The 18,117-nt window shown below is 59.8% G+C and overlaps 1 protein-coding gene across 2 annotated transcripts; it reads right to left on the minus strand.

The window, feature by feature from the left end:
* Positions 1 to 1,236: 1,236 nt before the first annotated feature.
* On the minus strand, positions 1,237 to 15,891 carry CAMSAP3 (calmodulin regulated spectrin associated protein family member 3). 2 transcript variants are annotated; one of them, XM_060092320.1, is made up of 19 exons: positions 15,744 to 15,891; positions 9,815 to 10,068; positions 9,393 to 9,515; positions 9,214 to 9,309; positions 8,997 to 9,029; positions 8,087 to 8,134; positions 7,685 to 7,823; positions 6,935 to 7,074; positions 6,756 to 6,849; positions 6,622 to 6,676; positions 6,398 to 6,471; positions 6,036 to 6,105; positions 4,495 to 5,950; positions 3,187 to 3,326; positions 2,799 to 3,106; positions 2,343 to 2,442; positions 1,828 to 1,940; positions 1,631 to 1,749; positions 1,237 to 1,542 (listed from the first exon to the last, which is right to left on the minus strand). In XM_060092320.1, the coding sequence occupies exons 1-19, from the start codon at positions 15,889 to 15,891 to the stop codon at positions 1,237 to 1,239; spliced, it is 3,816 nt and encodes a 1,271-aa protein (XP_059948303.1). The 2 variants fall into 2 exon arrangements, with proteins under 2 accessions (XP_059948303.1, XP_059948304.1); XM_060092321.1 differs by lacking the exons at positions 8,087 to 8,134; positions 8,997 to 9,029.
* Between the last annotated feature and the right edge of the window lie 2,226 nt (positions 15,892 to 18,117).

Here is an 18,117-nt window from a genome sequence, read left to right on the forward strand (position 1 = left end):
GAGCCTGCAGGGGGCCCCTGTCCCCCTCCCTCTCAGCAGGTAGAGATACTCAGCCTCCCCACCACCAACCCTTTTTCCCTGGGTGAGGGCACCCCCCTCCCCTTGGGAAGAGACTGGGCTGAGAGCTCCGGAGGCAGGCGGGCCCCAACCAGCTCTGTGATCTTAGCAAGGCGCTTCTCTCCCTGGACAGCTGCCAGGAGCCAGACCTCAGCCATGGGCCGTGGCCTAGGTGCGGTCCTTAGTCCTAAGCTCTGGGAAGCCATTAGCGGGCTCTAAGCTAGGAAAGGATTTTAAGCATTCGGGGACTTAATCAGATTTGTGCCCTGAACAGGCCAGGCAGGCTGCTGTGGGGACCGGCCTGTGGCAGGAGGTGACTGGGGCTGCAGTCACGGGGACAGAGAGAGGCGAGCGAGACAGAGAGGCCCTCGGGAGGTGAATGTGCGGGATCCGGTGGCGTTGGAGAGGCTGAGCTGCAGGGAGACCCGAGCTCCGCCCGCTCGAGCTTGTGATGTAGCTCCTCCACCTGAGACGTCCAGCGGCCGTGCCAAGGCGGCAACCAGACCCTTGGACGTGGAGCTCAGAGGAGAGAAACAGGAACCCCTGGCCAGAGGTGGTCACGGAGCCTAGAAACGTAGGCAGGCAGCTGGAGGAGAGATCACGTTTAGCCGTTGGCCAAGGACCAAATGCCAGGAGGGGCCCATAATAGCAGCCACGCTGAGGAGAAAAGTGAAGTGAGCGGGGGCGGGGAGGGCTGGCCAGAAGCCTCAGGTGCCCAGGAAGTCAGTTAAGAGGCAGCTGGGAAGTGGCCACGGGGCCCTGGGGGCCGGGTCATGTTGAGGGGGGCAGAGGAGAGGCTGGAGCAGGTTCAAGAGGGAACGGGAGGCAGGGAACAGCCGGCAAGTGTGGGAAACCGTCTCGGGCGGAGATGTCACCGGGCACCCCAGCCAGCCTCGGGGAGGCGCCAGCAGTCGAGCTCTCTTTAAATTACTTTATTCGAGAAGGTGGGGAGGACAGACCGGGGACTGAGCTGAGCCCTGAGTCCCTGAACCTCCCAGCTCAGCCCCCACAGCAGGACAGGACCAAAGTAAGGGGGTGGGGACTCCAGCCCCACCCAGGTGAGGTCACAGGGGGACAGCCAGGACCTGGGCATACCAATGGCCTGTCCCCTGGGCTGTCCCCCAGGAGGGCGGTGGCCAGAGCACGTGGGGCCCGGCCTGCGGACCACCCGGGATGGGGCTATTTGGGGGTGCTGCTGCCCTTCTTGGGAGTGGTGGGCTTCTTGCTCTGCCAGAGGTGCCCCTGGATGGTGAAGGCATCCACACTCATGGACATGGTCTTGGCGGGGATCTGGGTGAAGCGCTTTCGGTCCGAGTTGTACTTGTAGATGCCCTCCACCATGGCGGGCGTCACCGTCCGGGGGCCGTAGCCTGTCAGCCGCGACAGCTCCTCCGTCTCCCCGGACAGCGTGTACAGGGCCCGGAACTGGCAGCTTGAGTCGCGGAAGAGGATCAGGAAGTGGTTGGCCTTGCTCTTCTCGATCTCCTGGGTGGGGGGCGGAAGCAGTTAGCCAGGCCAGCAGGGCCCCTGCAACCCGCCCGCCATCAGTCCCCCAGCCCCGGCCCGGGCCCACCTCAATAATGCGGTTCTTCTGCGGCTCGTTCACCTTGCCCGCCAGGCAGCAGTGTGACAGGGCGTTGTGGATGATGAACTTGTTGGACTTGGCGCTCGGCTCCTTGTACAGCCGCGGGCCTAGGGGGCAGGGCGGTCAGCAGGGACGACTGGGGGCGCCGGTGGGGCCCGGTGCTCACCCCCCGAAGTCCCACCTACCCGTGTACTCGGGCACTGAGGCCGGGGAGGAGGCGTTGCTGCCGTTCTCCCACTCACGTTCTCGGCTGCCAGGCAGGCGGCTTGGGGACATGAGGCTGGATGGAGATGGAGCCCTGCGGGGGGAGGGGTGGGGTGGGGTGCGGTCAGCAGTGGACGAAGCCTCCCAATCAGTGTGCGGTGGGACCTGGGAAGGGCGAGCCCAGGACACAGCCGAGCAGGCAGGACGCATCCACTGACAGCATCTGGGCTCCCAAGTCCACGCAGGGCCCTCTTCCGGCCCCAGACACGTTGAACACGGGAACAGAGAGGCAAGACCTCGGGTCCTGTCTGTCAGGTGTGCAGCCTTGCATCTTTGGTGGCAGATGCACACCCTCGTGCCACCTCACCCTCCTAAGGTGCGCTCTCTCCCTCTCTCCCTCTCTCCCTCTCTCTCTCCCCCTCTCCCTCCCTCCCTCTCTCCTCTCTCTGAGAGGCCACCTGGAACACAAACGCTTGCCCGCCTAGGCTAAACTCACCGAGACGTGGGCCTCTTCACGCCGAGGTTATTGGGGGCCTCGTTGGCCACGGTGGACAGAGACAGGGTGGACTGGGAGTAGACTTTGCTGAGCCGAGAGCCTGGGAGCAGAGGGTGTCGGGTCAGACCCCACCCGAAGTCCCCTTGCCTCCACATATGCCCAGGGGACCTTAGTTGGCTGGCTGGGGAGGGAATGTGTGGTCAGTCCTGTCCAAGACCCTCGCCCTGCGCAGCCTCGCTGGACAATGACCTCCCCACCTCACCCTACCACGCCAGGCTGTGGGAAGTGGCCCGTCACCTGTTAAGCTGTGGAGAGAACCCCAGGCCAGCTCTGCCCACGGCTCTTACCCAGCTGCAGCCCCACATCCTTGTGGAAGCCTTGACCCCTGTGAGCCCACGCTTCGGCCCTGCGGACGTACCATGCACCGCCCGCCCCACATACCCACGGGGGCCTCACCCAGCAGGCCGCGGGCTGGGCTCCGCGCCAGGGCCGAGTCATCACAGCAACCAGAGCGTGGCCGGGGGGCCCTCCGACCGCCCCGGCCTGGCCCCCCGCTCCCCGTCGCCCGGGGCCGCAGCACCTTGTCGAGGTCATCCATCAGCTTCAGCTGGGCCCGGCGTTCATACTCGAGCCGCGTGAAGTCCCCCCGCCGGGGGCCCACCTCTTCCTCGGCTGGGGCCCGGGCGGCAGGGGCTGCGGTTGAGGCAGGGGCCGCAGGAGTTGCGGGGGCCAGCGGCCCGGGGGCTGCTTCCTCCTGGGCCAGCCTGCAGGTTGAGAGGATCGAAGCCGTCAGGTTGTGGGGACGCCAGTGGCAGGAGGCTCCCCAGGCTGGGCCCAGCCTCACCTCGCAGCCTCCTCCCGCCGCTGCTCCTTCTCGGCCTCCTGCCACTGTTTCCGCCGCCGTGCGTCCTCTACCCGCCGCTGCTGACGCTCCAGCAGGCTGGCCCTCTTCTGGGCCATCTCGTCCTCGTGCTTGTCTTCATCCTGGGGGCAGGCACCAAGTGTAGCTGGCTGTCCCTCCCCTGGTTCGGCTGGAGTCTGATCTTGTGTTGACCCAGCCGCTCGCCTGTCCTTGAGTGTTTGTAATTGGTCTGAAGGCACTTGGTGGGCACCTGCTGTGCGCACAGCCCCATGCTGGGTTCTGGGCACACCAAGCGCTTAACCCAGCGAGGAAGGCAATCAGGTATCACACCAACACTGGTGGACACCAGCAGAGGCTGCTGTCAGTCTACACTGTGGGGAGGGACCTATCCTGGCCTGGGGACACCGAGAGGGGCCTCCCGGAGGAAGCAGCCTCGAATGATGATGAGGACTGAACTGGGTGGGGGTGAGTGGTGAGGAGAGCATTCTGGGCAGCGCAAATAGCAAGTGCAAAGGCCCTGAGGCCAGAACAAGCCTAGCAGGTGTGGAACAGCAGGGAGGCCAGTGTGGCTGGGATGCAGAGCTGGGGAGGATGCCATAGGATGAGGTCAGGGGTGAGCAGAGCCTGCGGCAATGGGAAAGACTTTTATTCTAAGAGCAAAGAGGACCTACAGAAGGGTTTTAAATAAGGGGGTGACAAGGTCCAATTTACATTTTAAATAAATTTTGCTGACTGCTCAGTTGAAAATGGCCAGGGATTGGTGTATGGTGAGGGGTGGGCAGTGGAAACCAATCAGGACGTGACTGCAGGTGTCCAGGTAAGAGGTGGTGGCCCAGGCTGGGGATGCCAACAGGAAGAAGAGTGATTGGATATGGAAGAGTTCAGGAAGGGAAGCCAGTAGGGGATGAAGGAGGGAGCAGGAGGGAGGGGATACCATAGAGGACCCTAGCCCCATCTAATACTCCTGTCCATCTGTCCGTCACCCACCCATCCATCCATCCACCCAGCCCTGTCCAACTGTCTACTACCTGCTCTCCCTCTGTCTATCCACCCACCCCATCTATGTGTCCATCTGGACATACACACCTTGTCTGTCTGCCAGCTGCCACCTGGCTAACCACCCATCCACCTCTGTTCCCCCCCAGCTCCGTTTGTCCATCCATTGGGAAAGCCCTATCCATGCGATCAACTGTCTACCCATCCGCCTGTCTACCCACCCACCCACCCACCCCTGACCATCCATCCATCTACCCACCTGGCCCCTCCCCCACCTGCTCAGGTAACTCTAACCTTATAGAAGAATCCCAGCCCGGTCCGGGGCTCTCCCTCTGAAGATGCCTCATCTTCTAAGGAATCCTCAGCACCAGGGGGGCTCCCATCTCCCTCATCCTCAGCCATGGGCTCTTCCAGGCTGCTCAGCGGGATCTCAACGAGGCCAGGCCGGGCCGCGGGCTCCTCGGGAGACGGCCTCTCCGCCAGAAGGATAGAGGAGCGCGTCTGCATGGGCACCTGGCTCGGCGAGAACTTGCGCAGGTGGGGGAGGCTGTCCACATCGTGGGGAGGCGTGAGCACCCTCGTCAGGGGCGCTAGCCGCAGCTCCGCCGGCCGCGCGTGCTTCGGGCTCCGGGGTGTGGGGCTGGGGCCAGGCCCGGGGCTGCGCCGGGCAGCTGGAGCGCGCCGGGCGGGGCTGGGGGACGCGGCTTTGGGGCCCGTCGTGGGACCAGGGATGACCCACGCTGCGGGAGGCGGGGCAGGCCCGGAGGGCTCTGGCGGGGCCAGGAGCCGCTGCTGCTGGTCCGTGAGCCTCTGCATGTCCCGTTGCAGCGAGTTCAGCGCTGCACTCAGCTTGCTGACCGCCCGGTTATAGTCCCCCAGCCCTTCGGGGGGCACCGGGCCCAGTTCCGGCGAGAAGGTCACTGCCTTCGGCCGTGGCGATGGCTCACCCTGGCCCTCGCCTGCCGGCCGCTCCCCACCAGGGGCCAGGCCTGCCTCCACCTCTGCTTCCCCGCCGGCCTCCCGCGGCTGCACCTGCAGGAATGCGCTCTTGCCCAGTCGCTGGCGGTGCTTGGCAAAGATGGCCTCGATACGTCGCTTCTGAGCCTCTATGGCCCGGCGTTTCTCCTCTAGTCGGGCTCCAAGCTCACTCATCTCTGAGCTCAGGGCCTCTGGTACCACTGGGGTGGCTGCCGGGGACCCTGCCTCAGCCTCGGCCTTCACCAGCTGCTTCTTGCGTTCAGCAAAGCTGGTCATCTTCACTTCAGAGTTGTTGGCCACTGGGGACGAAGCCGCCGCCTTCGGGGAGCCCTCAGACAGGGCTGGCGGTTTCGATACCTCCCCCGCTGGGCAGGGACACGGTTTTGAGAGGCCCTCGGGGAGGGGCGAGTAGGTGGGTGCTTTGGTGGGCCCGTCGGGCAGTGGTTTTGAGGCCCCCTCGGGTGGGTAGGGGGAAGCCAGTGGCAGTTTGGAGGACCCCTCGGGAGAGTGGAGGTAGAAGCTGCCGTCGGCAGCCCCATCCGGGAGCAGCCGGGGCTCGGCACTGTGGATGATCTGCAGGGCCTCCTCGATGGTAGGCAGGTCGCCAGTCTCCGGGGCTGGTTGGGTGGGGGTCCGGGCTGGCACAGAGCGCGGGGGACCCAGGCTGTCTGAGCTGACGGAGCGGAGTAGGACGGGGTCTCCCATGACAACATCCACATCGCTGTCCAGGCCAAAGGGAGTGCTGAACGACACGGCCTGGGAAAGGGGACGGCTGGGCGGCCGGAGGGAGGGGTCAGCCCCTGGGACAAGCCTGTGCCCCACCCGCTCCACTGCCCGGGCCCTTGCGATGCGCTCACCTGAGCTGACGGTTCCAGGCTTTGCCGAGGGCCTCCACGTGGGACATGGATGGGGAGGACTTCAGTGAGCCTGGGGAGGGGCAGTGAGTGGTCACTCAGTGCTCACTCTGGGGGCCACTGGGGACCCTCCACGGGTTGTCAGTGGGTGAGTCACTGATGGGTCATTATGTGGATGGTGGGTGGTGTCACTACGGGGTCCTGTTGAGCCACTGGGGAGGTCACTGGGGGAACAATGAGTGTCACCAAGGAGTCACTCGGGTGCCAGAGGGACCCAATGGAGGGATCTAGAGGGACAACATGAGGTCAGCTGGGGTGGTCTTTGGATGGGGGCCTCCAGTGAGAAGCCATCTCCCTGCCCTCACCTGTGGATCCTCGGAGTGGGGACTGGGGGCCGCCGGGTGACAGGAGTGGATGGCGGAAGTTGAAGACAGGAGAACTGCCAAGAGATGCGCATCAGCCAAGGGGCCCCCTCTCCCCCTCCCTCGCCCCTCCCGGGAGTAGAGACCAGATCATCTCCCTTCCCCGTCCCCGCAGGAGGAGGAGCCCATTGTGGCTGTGTAGTCTCAACCCAACAGGGGAGTGGTACCTGCTGCCGCTGTTGTTCTGAGATGGGGAGGCCTCCGTGGCCCTGTGGGAGGCGGCTGCAGCACAGAGCGCAGGGTTAGGCAGGGCTCGGCCTCCCCCGCCCCCCTGCCCCCCGGACCCAGGGTCGGGCCTCACCGTGACCATCAGGCAGATCCTTGACCTGCACGAAGTCGGGTTTCAGCACCTCAAAGCACATGAACAACTCCGCTAGCAGCACCATCAGGTTGATCTGGAGGTGGAAAGCAGGGTCAGCCAACCAGGCGCACGGCCCCCGACACCCCCCCTCTGCCCACAAGGCCCCGAGATGGCCTTACCTTGAGGGGCGGTGGGACATAAAGCAGGTCCTCAAGAGAGAGCGGGCAGCCCCGAGGAAGGCGGGAGGCGCAGAAATCCTGCACCAGCTGAAGGTTGTACAGGCTGTCCGCCACAGACATGGGGTCCTTGAGGCACACCTCTGTAAGGACAGGATGCCTGCATCCCCAGCTCTAAGGGAAGGAGGATGGGGCCCCGGGGAAGCGGGGGCCCAGCAGCCAACATGCACGGAGGACCTCTGACGAGCCAGGCTAGGCCCCCTTCACAAGGTGTGTACCGTGACAGGCTGTTCCTCAGGCCTTTGCATCTGCTGTTCCCACCCCCTGGAGTGCTAGTCCCCCAAGAACTCAACTCAGAAAGCTTATCCTGACTACCCAGTGCCCTTCAGAGCACCTAGCATCTGGAACATTCCTCTCGATGAACTTATTGTCTTTCTCTCCCAACTAGGATGTGAGCCGCCTGAGGTCAGGAACGTGTCTGTATTGTTCTGGCTGGATCTCTGGCACCTAAAACAGGATCTGGCAGTTTGTACTCTATCAGTATTTGCTGCAGGAGTGAATTGTATAAAGCGCAGAGAGGTTTAGACACTTGTGCAAGGTCACGCAGCTCATTACGGGAAGAGAGAGGTTCAAACCCAGGTCTGCCAATTCTGGGAGCTGCACTTATAATCGCTGCACTACTCTGGGGACAGACGCCAATGCCTGGGTGCCAGGCTTGCAAGGATGGGGTCTGGCTCAGGCACATTCACTCACCCTCGAGTCGCAAGAGCTGGGGACAATAGCAGTGGATCGTGGCGGCCAGCGCAGCCCCACTTGCCAGGTCCTGGAGGCTGGTCACGGTCGGAAAGCAGGGGGCACGTCGGGCCACGGCGCGGTCCTTGCGATATCGGATCTGTGGGTGGGAGCCGGGTCAGGTCAGAGGTCAAGCTGGCCCCCTCCGAGGTCAGCAGTCATGCAGGCTGGGCGGGGAGGCCTGGGGTTTCCGCCACGAGGGGGCGTGAAGCCGGGGGTCCCAGAGCCAGAGTGGTGGGGGGGCCAGCCTGGAGCAGGGGAAGGGCAGCAGCAAGAGGCAGAGGAGGTGTCTGCGAGCAGCCAGGCCAGCAGCGGGGGCTGGGGACAGGGACTCCTGGGACCCTGGGGTGGGGGATACGTTACCATGGGGGGTTTGCTCCCCGACTCCTTCAAACAGAAGGCAATTGCGTGCTGGGGGGAGAGGAGCAGCTGTCAGCGGGGCGGGAGGGGTGCTGACTTGCTGGGCCCCCAAGCACACCTCCGGCGGGGGAGGAGACAGCCCTGACCCCTGTCCTGAGCCCTGGCCATCCAGCTCCCTGACTGCGCCCTGGCCGGCTTTGGGGACCCCAGCTCCTCCCAGCCAGGAGGGACCCCACAGAGCAGCCACTCATGCAGGGAATCCTCTCCCCCCAACAAAAGACCCAGGTCCCAGCTGGGGGAGGGGATGCAGAGGAAGCAGGAAGGCAGGAGAGGAACCCCCAACCCAGGCCCTAGTGTTGGGGGAAGGAGACCCTGAAGTGAGCAAAGGCAGGGACTTCAGCCCAAAACCTCCCCCCGCCACCTGTAGTGGTCACTTTCCCCTTGTACTTCAGGGATGGACACCCCACTGCCCCCAAAACTGAGACCAGGGAGCTGTCCTTAGGGAAGCTGGAGTCTCAGTTAGGAAGGTTCTTCTACCCTCTTTGGGTTTGAGGATCTTTCTCTTGGCTAGAGGGGTCTTCTCCATGTGCCCTGCCTGTTGGGGTCAGGATCCATGTGTCTGATGGGCTGGGGTCCTCCCTCTCCCCACCTTGGCTCAAGTGGACAAGCCTCTTGATTACTGGGAGGTGAGTCATGTACCGGGGAGAAGTCTGTCCTTTCAGGAACAGCAGAGATTCCCCCCTTCCCTTGGTTCCCAAAGGGTTTCTCTCTGTCCCCCCAGGGCTGGGGTCCTACTTCCTTTGCTCATATCTGGGGAGAGACAGGAGAGGGAGCAGGACAGGCAGGCAGAAACAGACACACAGACAGCGACAAGCAGGGCAGGCAGACGGGGCAGAGAGACAGCCCCACTTACAGGAACCAGCTTCCAGTACCAGCGTGTGGGACACTGATGCCAGAGAGGCAGAGAGGAGAGTGGCAGGGGCGGCAGAGGGGAGAGGGCAGAGAGAGAGAGAGTCACCTCCAGCCCCCCCCAGTGCAGGAATGGCCTCGAGGCACAGCTCCAACCTGCCCACCCAGCCCTCGAGGGGCCGCCCTTCCTTCCTCCCTTCCATCCATCGCCCCAGGCTCACCGAAGCCTGCGCTGGGGCCACCCCATCGGCAGGGGCCGCGGGAGATGCTCTCTGGGCAGCTTCCTGCTCCGTCTTCTCCTGCAGCCGCCGGATGGTCTGGGGAGCAGGGAGAGGTCAGTGCTCCAGTCACTGGGTGATCCTGGCCCCCGCCAGCCCACCTTAGCCCAAGCCCCACCTACCGTGTCCACCCAGAAAAGAAGCTTGTGCTCCAAGCTGGCCAGGGCCAAGGGACCAGGCAGTGTCTTTGTCCACTCAAAGGCGAAGGCAACCATGAGGGCATCAATGACAGCTAGGTGGGCTCCCTATGGAGGCAAGAGCTGAAGGGTGAGACCAGAGCGCCTCCCAGGGAGAAGAAAGAGGAAGAACCTGGAGGTGGGAGGGGCTCGAAGTGGGAGGGGCTTGGGAGGCAGTCCAAGCTTTGAGGTCACAAACTAGGCCTTAGGGATCTGGTGGGCCGGGTAGGCAAGTCCTCAGGAGCCAGAGTTAGCGCCTTTTGGGAGGCGCTAGGCTTGGTAGGAGGAGCCTGGCCTGGTGGGAGCAGCCATGAGGGGAGGAGCCAGGCCTGGTGGGCGGGACCTAACGAGGTAGGGGCGTGGCCTACCATGAGGATAGGCTGGTGCCTCAGGTCGGCCTCCTGCACCGGGCGCTCGGGCAGCGCGGGCACCATGCCCTTCCGCGCCAGCAGGGCCAGTAGCGCAGAGGGGTTGGGGGGCGTCTCGAGCTGTGGCAGCGCCTGGCGCCAGGCCCGGCAGTAGAGCTCAGCCGAGAGCAGCAGCCGCGTCACCGGGGGCTTCACGTGCTCCTGCGCATACTGGTCGGTGTAGAAGGGCTCCCACAGCTCCGAGGGCACATGCTCTGCCGGGGCGAGGAGGGGGGAGTGGATCATGGCGGGTCAGGGCCACCGGACATAACCCCTCCGCATACATACAATTACATGGACCCAATTAAAGAGGGGGGGTCGTTGCGGGTCTGGACCAGGGAGGATGGCACCGGGACGGGAAAATAGGGCACCTGGGCTGAGACACGAGGCGCAGGTGTGGGGGAGTTTGCCAGAGGAAGGGGTGACGGTGTTCCAGGTAGGGGGTCTGCATACAAAGGCGAGGAGGTGGGAGAGAGCACGTGCCAGGGGAGATGGCGGGCTCTTGGACCCGGAGGAGAGGGGGCGGAGGCCAGATGGGCGGGGTCTTGTAGCCACCCCTCTCGCCCTCACCTAAGGACTGCAGGACAATGTGACTTAATCGATCTCCCTGGGTGCCCTACACCACCCCACGGGACTCGCTTTGCCTTAAGACAACCCTAGGAAGAAGCAGCCAGGGCACACGTGGTAACTCCGCTTTACAGATGAGGAAACCTAGGCACCAAGAAGGCCACACAGCTCTGGACTGGGATTCAAACCCAGGCCTTAAGCAGGGGGTGGGATGAGCTGTGGAGTGGGGGGCTGGCTGGCAGGGCATGCAATGGGGGAGGGGGACAGACTGCAAACACTTTGTGGGGGGGGTGAATGGCCTGAACTTGGTGACTGAAGGGGAGGAGGGGAGAGGCACCCAGGGCCCCATTGGGAGTGAGGGGGAAGAGAGACAGAGAGAGGCGGAAGGCAAGAGAAAGAGGGTGGTGGCTGAGATGGGGGTACAGGAGGGGCTGGAGCTTAAAGGCAGCCACAAAAACCCTGAAAGAGAGGGGCAGGGTAGGAAGAGGCTTGAGGAAGCCGCATGTGGAGGGAGGAGGGGTGGCAGAGCCCCAACCAAGTGGGACCCAAGGGTGGGGAGGAGAAAGATCAGAATAAGCCGCCAGGAAGATCTGGGAGGTAGACAGGAGGCAACCGAGGCCAACGCGGTTGGATGTGCCCTTATGGGTCTTCCAGGGAGGCCCCAACTCATCCCAATCAGAGCTGATGCTTTGTATACTGGGCTTCTGCGTGTTTGAAAGGATGGGAGGGGGCAAGATTCTATTGCTTAAAAACATTTGAACGTGTCGTACCAGGCCTTCCTCAGGTGCCTGAATTCACAGCGATGCTCTCCAGAGGCCCCTACCCTCACCTACAAGGACCCAGGCACCCTGGCTTTCAGCCCCTCCCTGCCCCCCCCACTCTTTCCCCACCCCCTAAACTCACACTTGACCTTCCTACTTAATACCCAAACCCTGTGTAGAGTTGGGCCATCTCTCTGCCCCTTGAACGAAGAGTTCTCCAGACCTAGAGATTATCATATTATGTGAAGTCAGTCAAGGACAAATATCATATGATATCACTTATATGTGGAATCTAAAAGAAATGATACAAATGAACTTATTTACAAAACAGAAATAGACCCACAGACATAGAAAACAAACTTAGGGTTACCAAAAATGATAGGCGGGGGAGATAAATTAGGAGTTTGGGTTAACATATACACACTACCATATATAAAACAGGTAAACAACAAGGACCTACTGTATAGCACAGGGAACTATACTCATTATCTTGTAATAACCTATACTGGAAAAGAATCTGAAAAAGAATATATATATGTATAACTGAATCACTTTGCTGTACCCTTGAAACTAACACATTGTAAATTAACTACATTTCAATTAAAAAAAAAAAAAAAGAGTTCTCCAGGTTTTCGTTCCTTCCAGCCTTCCCCTGTCCCAACCTCCCTGATCTGCCCTTGCCCTCCTAGCTCCTGGCCTCCCCAAGGCCAGCAGTGGCCTTCCAACGCCCACTATCTTGCCTGGGCTCTCTGCCGACTACCTCCTTCTTCGGGAAAACTTCCTCCCCCTGGCATCTTTTTCTCTCTCTCCCACCACTCAAGCCAGGCCACCTCCTGACATGCCTCTTTGATGCTGGGCTCCCAGTAGCTCTGTCTGAGCAGCCCTGTCAACGGACTTCCCCCGCTACTATGATGGCTTTCATGGCCATCTGAGCACTGCCACCTGCTGCAGCCCAGGCAGCGCCCATCATGCTCAGCGTCTTACTCCAAACGTGCTCCCTCTCTCTGTCCCCATCACAGTGAGAGATCACCATCTCTCCTTCTCTCTCCCCGCTCAACATCCAATCAGTCATCTGGTTTCAGCTCCTGGCATCCCCTGAAGCCAAACCCTCCTCCCGCTCTCTCCAGCGCCCGGTTGCTTCCTGCTCCCATCAGCAAAATTAAAGTTTCTTTCCTGCAGGGCTTGTCAGGGCCTTGAAGATGACAACTTGAGCTAGAGCTACCGATAGCTAATGTTTATCATGTCCTTACTTTACACCAGTCTGTCTCCACCTCGGCACCACTGGCATTTGGGGCTGGATGATTTTGTGTTTAGTGGGGCTGAGGCGTGGGGAACTGGGGCAGGGGGTGCTGTGCTGTGCATTGTTAAGATGTTTAGCAGAATCCCTGGTCTTGCCTCACTGGATGCCAAGAGCACTGTCCTCTCAAGTAGCAACAGCCAGAAATGTCTGCAGACACTGCCAAATGTCCCTTAAGTGACAAACTCATCTTTGGTTGAGAACCACCGCTCTATACTATATATAAAGTGTTCTATTGAGCATTTACTGTAGAGCAGTCCTGTCTGATAGGAATAGAATGTGAGCCACACAGGAAGTTTAAAATTTCCTAGTCGCTACATTAAAAAAGTAGCGGGGCTTCCCTGGTGGCGCGGTGGTTGAGAGTCCGCCTGACCATGCAGGGGACACAGGTTCGTGTCCCGGTCCGGGAAGATCCCGCATGCCGCGAAGCGGCTGGGCCCGTGAGCCGTGGCCACTGGGACTGCGCGTCCGGAGCCTGTGCTCCGCAATGGGAGAGGCCACAGCAGTGAGAGGCCCGTGTACCGCAAAAAAAAAAAAAAAAAAAGTAGCAACAAGTAACATTAACTTAGTAATATATTTCACCCAATATATATATCCACAATATTATCACGTCAACACGTCATCAATATAAAAACATAATTAACGAGATATTTTACTTTTTTTTTTTTTTTTTTTGGTACGAAGTCTTCCAAAGCCACTGTGTATTTTACATTTACAGCACAATTCAGACCGGCCACATGCTGCTCGTGGCTACCACCCTGGACAGTACAGCTAAAGCGCAGCTAGCCCTTGGACCACCATCGCCTCCTCGTGTGCATTTGCTCATTGCATTATTCCGAGACTTATTTTTATCTGTTGTACAGATAAGAAAACCGAGGCCCAGAGAGCTAAGATGACTTGGCCAAGATCACAGAGCTAGTAAAGGGCAGAGCCAATGGGACCCTAGTTCCCTAAGCATCACCTGGAGGTTCTGGCGGCCTAAGGGACTGCATGTGGTGTTTCCCAAACTTGCATAAAGATGCCACCCTTCCTTATCTCTGAGCTTGAGTTCTGTGGAGCCCACTAGCCTGCATTCCTGCCCAGCCTCTTCACGCCGGTACCCTGGGGCCATCAGAACTACCCCTTCCCCCAGCCGTTATTCCCCCGGGGCAACTGCATATCTGATCTCATCTGGTCAGTCCCCAAACACCTTCCATGGCTCCCCAGGGCCCTCAGATTCCCCATCCATGGCCTGAGAGGCCCTCATCACTTGCACCAGACTCCCTCATCTCCCTGGCCACTCCTGGCCACCACTGGGACCTGTACAGTCTTCTCGGAGAACTCGCTGTTGGTCTCCTCCCCCTGGCAAACTCCTACACATCCTTCAAGGTTCAAATGCCCCCTCCTCTTGGGAGCCTTCCTTTCTCCTCCCCTCCCTGGAAGATTCCAGGGATTTCCTCCCCCAGCCTGCTCGCTGGAAGGCCCGCAGCACGCCTCGACATTAACTGGACTTCACTCTACACTCTTCACTCTTTATCACTCTAAGCGGCAATGATCTGGTTTCAAGTCTCATCCCCCTCTCTCCATCCTGAGCACCCAGCACTGGCCTGGCACCCAACAGGCATCAGTAAAGAGCCCCAGAGTTCATGAACCAAGCAGGGCTCTGCTCCCCACTTCCCGTTCAGAGCCTGGGGTCCCACCTTCCTCAGTCCCCCTCTGTTTAGAGAACGTGGGTGGGGGGCAGATTCAACGTGACCTTCGGGGAGGATGTCACACAACACAGGGGAGCTGGGTCAGTGAGAACAGAACCGGGTGAGTCAGGGCGTCCCCCAGGGACCTGACTTTTCTTTCTGGGAAATGGAACAGTAATTTCTCTGCTGTCCCTGGCCAGATGATGAATAATATTATCATTAATAAAAATACCACTGGTCACGGTAGCAGGAATAGCAACATCCACTTAGTGTGTACTGTGCGCCAGAAACAGAATAATCCAGTGGTCAGTCTCTCTCACCTTGTGAAAGGAGGAACTGGGACCCCAGTCACCCCAGCACTGCCCTGGCACTTAGTGGGTGCCCCGCAGACATTTGTGAAATGGATAACAAAGTGAACAAATGCCTTCTTTTATAGAGGACTAAACAGAAGCTTAGAGAATTGGGTTAATTCGTTCACATTCTGGTGGACTGTGGGACTCAAAGCCAGTTCTGATTCCCAAAGTTGAGTCCTCTGTGGCCTCACAACCTGGGATGCGAGGGGCTGGGGCAGACCTGGGTCTCTCCCCGCCAACCATCCCCCCACCCCCCACGCCCTTTCTCAAGCAGATCCCTGTGGGTGGTGAGCCCCAGAGTGGGCCCTGCTTGGGAGGGTGCAGAGAAAGAGACTGGGAGAAAGACAGGCTCAGGCGGAACCAGGAGACTGGACAGCTGTCACCAAGACCCACACCCAGAACAGGTTGATCTGGGAAGGCCACTGAAGGTATGATGGGCTGTGCTCAGCTGGTGCCAAGACCAGTGGGCAGGACCAGTGGGAGGGCAGGGCGTCCCCCCAGAAGGCCCAGACCTTAATTAACTCGTCTTCCCCACGGCCAGGCCCTGACTCTCAGCTCTGGCATGGGGCCATTACTGAGCCTTCCCTGGGCCGCAAATCCTAGGGACCCATTCGCATCCTCCCCGGTGGGGTGGCCTGAGTTCTTCACACACGTGAACCGGGGGGAGGAAGTGGGAGAAGCCCTGCACCTGGGCCCCCACCCCCGGCGATCTTGGATAAGCCATTTCCCTTCTGCTGGGCTCGGCCTCCTCCTAAGCAAAATGGGGCAATAAGTCACAGCTGCCAGCCGCCGGCCGGGGCCGTGGAGGCGAAACAGGGGCTTCCCGCTCCCCTCACCGCCCGCAGAGCAGGCAGGGCCGACGCGGGGTGTGCGTCCGGACTGGACGGGGGCGGGGGTCCTCGCGGGCGCACGATGTGAGTGTGTAAAGGGGGGGAGGGCAGCCAGGCGAGGCCCGCAGTAGGAGACAACACTCGGCCCGCAGACCCTGCCCGGGTCACCTGGGGGCCGGGACGCCCGGGTCCCGGCGCGGAGCTGGGCCGCCGGCCCCACCCCCACCGCGCTCCCGCAGCCGGCCGGGCAAAGTCCACCGCCTGGGCCGAGCAGGAAGCCCAGAGGCCCGGCGCGCAGGGGCCCGGGCCCGGGGACCCCCGGCGACCGGCGCTATTGTTCCCACGGCCCCGGCCTCCCCGGCGCGGCGCCCCGCCCCCCGCACCTGCCGAGCCCTCTCCCCCGGCCTGGTACCTGCGCCCCCGAACGCGGCCCGCAGCACCCACGCCAGGCTGGCCGCCGCCTTGGCCCGCGAGAAATCGTACTGGTCCAGCGATTTGATCTCGGGTACAAGGAAGGTCCTCCGCAGCGGCCCGGGCCCGGGGGGCGCCGCCTCCACCATGGCGGCGCCGGGGCTGCGGGCACCGGCTCCGCGCTCGCTCGCTCGGGCTGAGCTGGGCTGGGCTGCGCCGCGCTAGCACCCGGGCCGGGCCCGCCGTCACCACCACCGTCACCGCCGCGGCCGCAGGCGAGCCAGGTGCGGCCGCTCGCGCTCACGTCGCTGCGTCGGCCCCGCCCCGGGGCGGAGCCCAGGTGCGCCCCGCCCCCGGGCCTGGCCCCCGACCCTGTCCCCTCGCCTCTCCCGGCCCCTCGCCGCCGCAGGGTGGGGCGGGCCCAGACTGCGGTGGTGGCGGGGGAGGCTGCGGAGGAGTGTGTGTGCGCGCGCGCGCCTGTGTGCGCGCGCGCGCCGGGGAGGACGAGGGACCCTCTGCTTGCGGGTGCGTGTGCCTGCCCAAGTGTGTTTCCTTAGCTGTGAGCGTGAGCTTGTCATTCCCGGCCTGGAGGCAGCGCGCGCGTGTGTGCACCTGTTTCTCATTGTGTCTTGTGAGCGTCCAAGAACGTGTGTCTCTATTCGTATCAGTGTGTGGATCTCTGGATGTGTTTGGGTGGTGAAAGGAGGGTGTTGAGTGTGTTTGAGGGTGTCTGCGTGTCCGTATCTGTGCGAATGTGACAACGTGCGAGTTTGTGTGTCCTTGTTTTTCATGTGTGTTGTGTGTACAAGGATCTGTGCTGTGTAGGTGTTGGTGTCCTGAGGATTCAGGAGTGTGTGTGTATTTGTGTTTTGTCAGTGCATTTGTGAGTTTGCCTATTTGTGAGCATCTAAATGTACTCTTTTGTGTCAGGGTGTGATGAATGTCAGTGAAGGAGTATGTGCGACAAATGGAGAGTGTGTGTAATTATGCAGGAGTGTGACTGCTTGTATATGTGAGTGTGGCTGAATGGCTGTTACTGGGTATATTTGCAAATGTCTGTGTGTGCATTTGTGGTATCAACAGAATTTTGGGGGGGCCGGGCTCCAATTGTGTGTAAATGAGGGTGATGTATTTGTATCTAAGTGCATTTGTATATGAGTTTATGAGTATGATTGTGTGCACAGGGGTGTGTGTATGGGGGTAGCAATTGTGGAATGTGTTTTGCACATATATGTGTATTTACATGTGAGTGTATTTGTGGGTGACTGTGTTTGGGTATATGGTGTGAGCTAAGGTGGTATGACAGGGTGTGTAAACAGTGGAAGTGGGTATAATTGTGGAAGAATGTCCATTTCTGGATGCATTTATGAGAGTGCAAGTGTGCCTATTTCTCTAGGAACTGCATATTTGTGTGAGCAAATCTATGTGTGGTATGAGCTTGATTGTGTACGTCAGTATGAGGGGTATGTGTGTGAGAGAGAATATATTTGTGTGTGTGTGAACGCAGATATTTGTGTACATGATACAACTGTGTGGATGTTACCTGGTATACTTGTAAATGTCTGAGCCTCTATTTGTGGATATTCAATATTTGCTTGTGTGTTCCATGGTGTTTTTTTGTCAAGATATCTACTGTGTGCCTCTTAACTGTGTGTAATTGTGAATGCACAAGTGTTTGTGAGTGTAGGTCTTTGTGTATGTCCCGATGTGTATACCTGAGTGTAGTTTCATGTGTATAATAAGTGTACGTATGTGTTTGGGTTTATATGTTATCTGTTTATTTGTTGACATGTATCGCTGAGTGTATTTTGTGTATTTGTGTGTGTGAAGCTGGTGTTTACATCTGTGTGGATTTGTGAATATTTGCACGGATCTGTGAGTGTGAGTTTGACGAGGTGCACATGTATGAGTGTGTGTATCTGGTTTCTGAATGTAAACTGAGTATCTGAATGTATCTCTTTATGTGTAAGTGCATTTATGGGTGCCTGGTTGTGAACATATGGCTGTAGTGTGTGAGTAGGTGTACATGTGTAAGGAGTTGTGTTTTGAATGGCTTTGTGGGTGTGTAAGGGTATTTGTGTGCATCTAGATGCACTTGTTTGTCATATATAAGTGAGACCAGGTGGGTGAATTTTTACAACTACGGCAGGGGTTTCAATCTATACACACACACAAAAAACAGTGTTTTCTTGACTGTATAAAATTCTATGAGAGGAGGGCTTCCCTGGTGGCGCAGTGGTTAAGAATCTGCCTGCCAATGCAGGGCACACGGGTTCGAGCCCTGGTCCAGGAAGATCCCACGTGCCATGAAGCAATCAAGCCTGCGAGCCACAACTACTGAATCCCACGCGCCTAGAGCCCGTGCTCTGCAACAA

The sequence above is a fragment of the Mesoplodon densirostris genome, chromosome 3, assembly GCF_025265405.1.
Source record: "Mesoplodon densirostris isolate mMesDen1 chromosome 3, mMesDen1 primary haplotype, whole genome shotgun sequence".
Lineage (NCBI taxonomy): Eukaryota > Metazoa > Chordata > Mammalia > Artiodactyla > Ziphiidae > Mesoplodon > Mesoplodon densirostris.

Coding starts and splice junctions, on each gene's coding strand:
- CAMSAP3 (XM_060092320.1), bottom strand. CDS start 15,891: ATGGTGGAGGCGGCGCCCCCCGGGCCCGGGCCGCTGCGGAGGACCTTC. Junction 6,850..6,934: donor ATGTCCCACCGCCCCTCAAG/GTAAGGCCATCT, acceptor TTCCACCTCCAG/ATCAACCTGATGGTGCTGCT. Junction 3,327..4,494: donor GGCTGGGATTCTTCTATAAG/GTTAGAGTTACC, acceptor GCCTGCCCCCAG/GATGAAGACAAGCACGAGGA.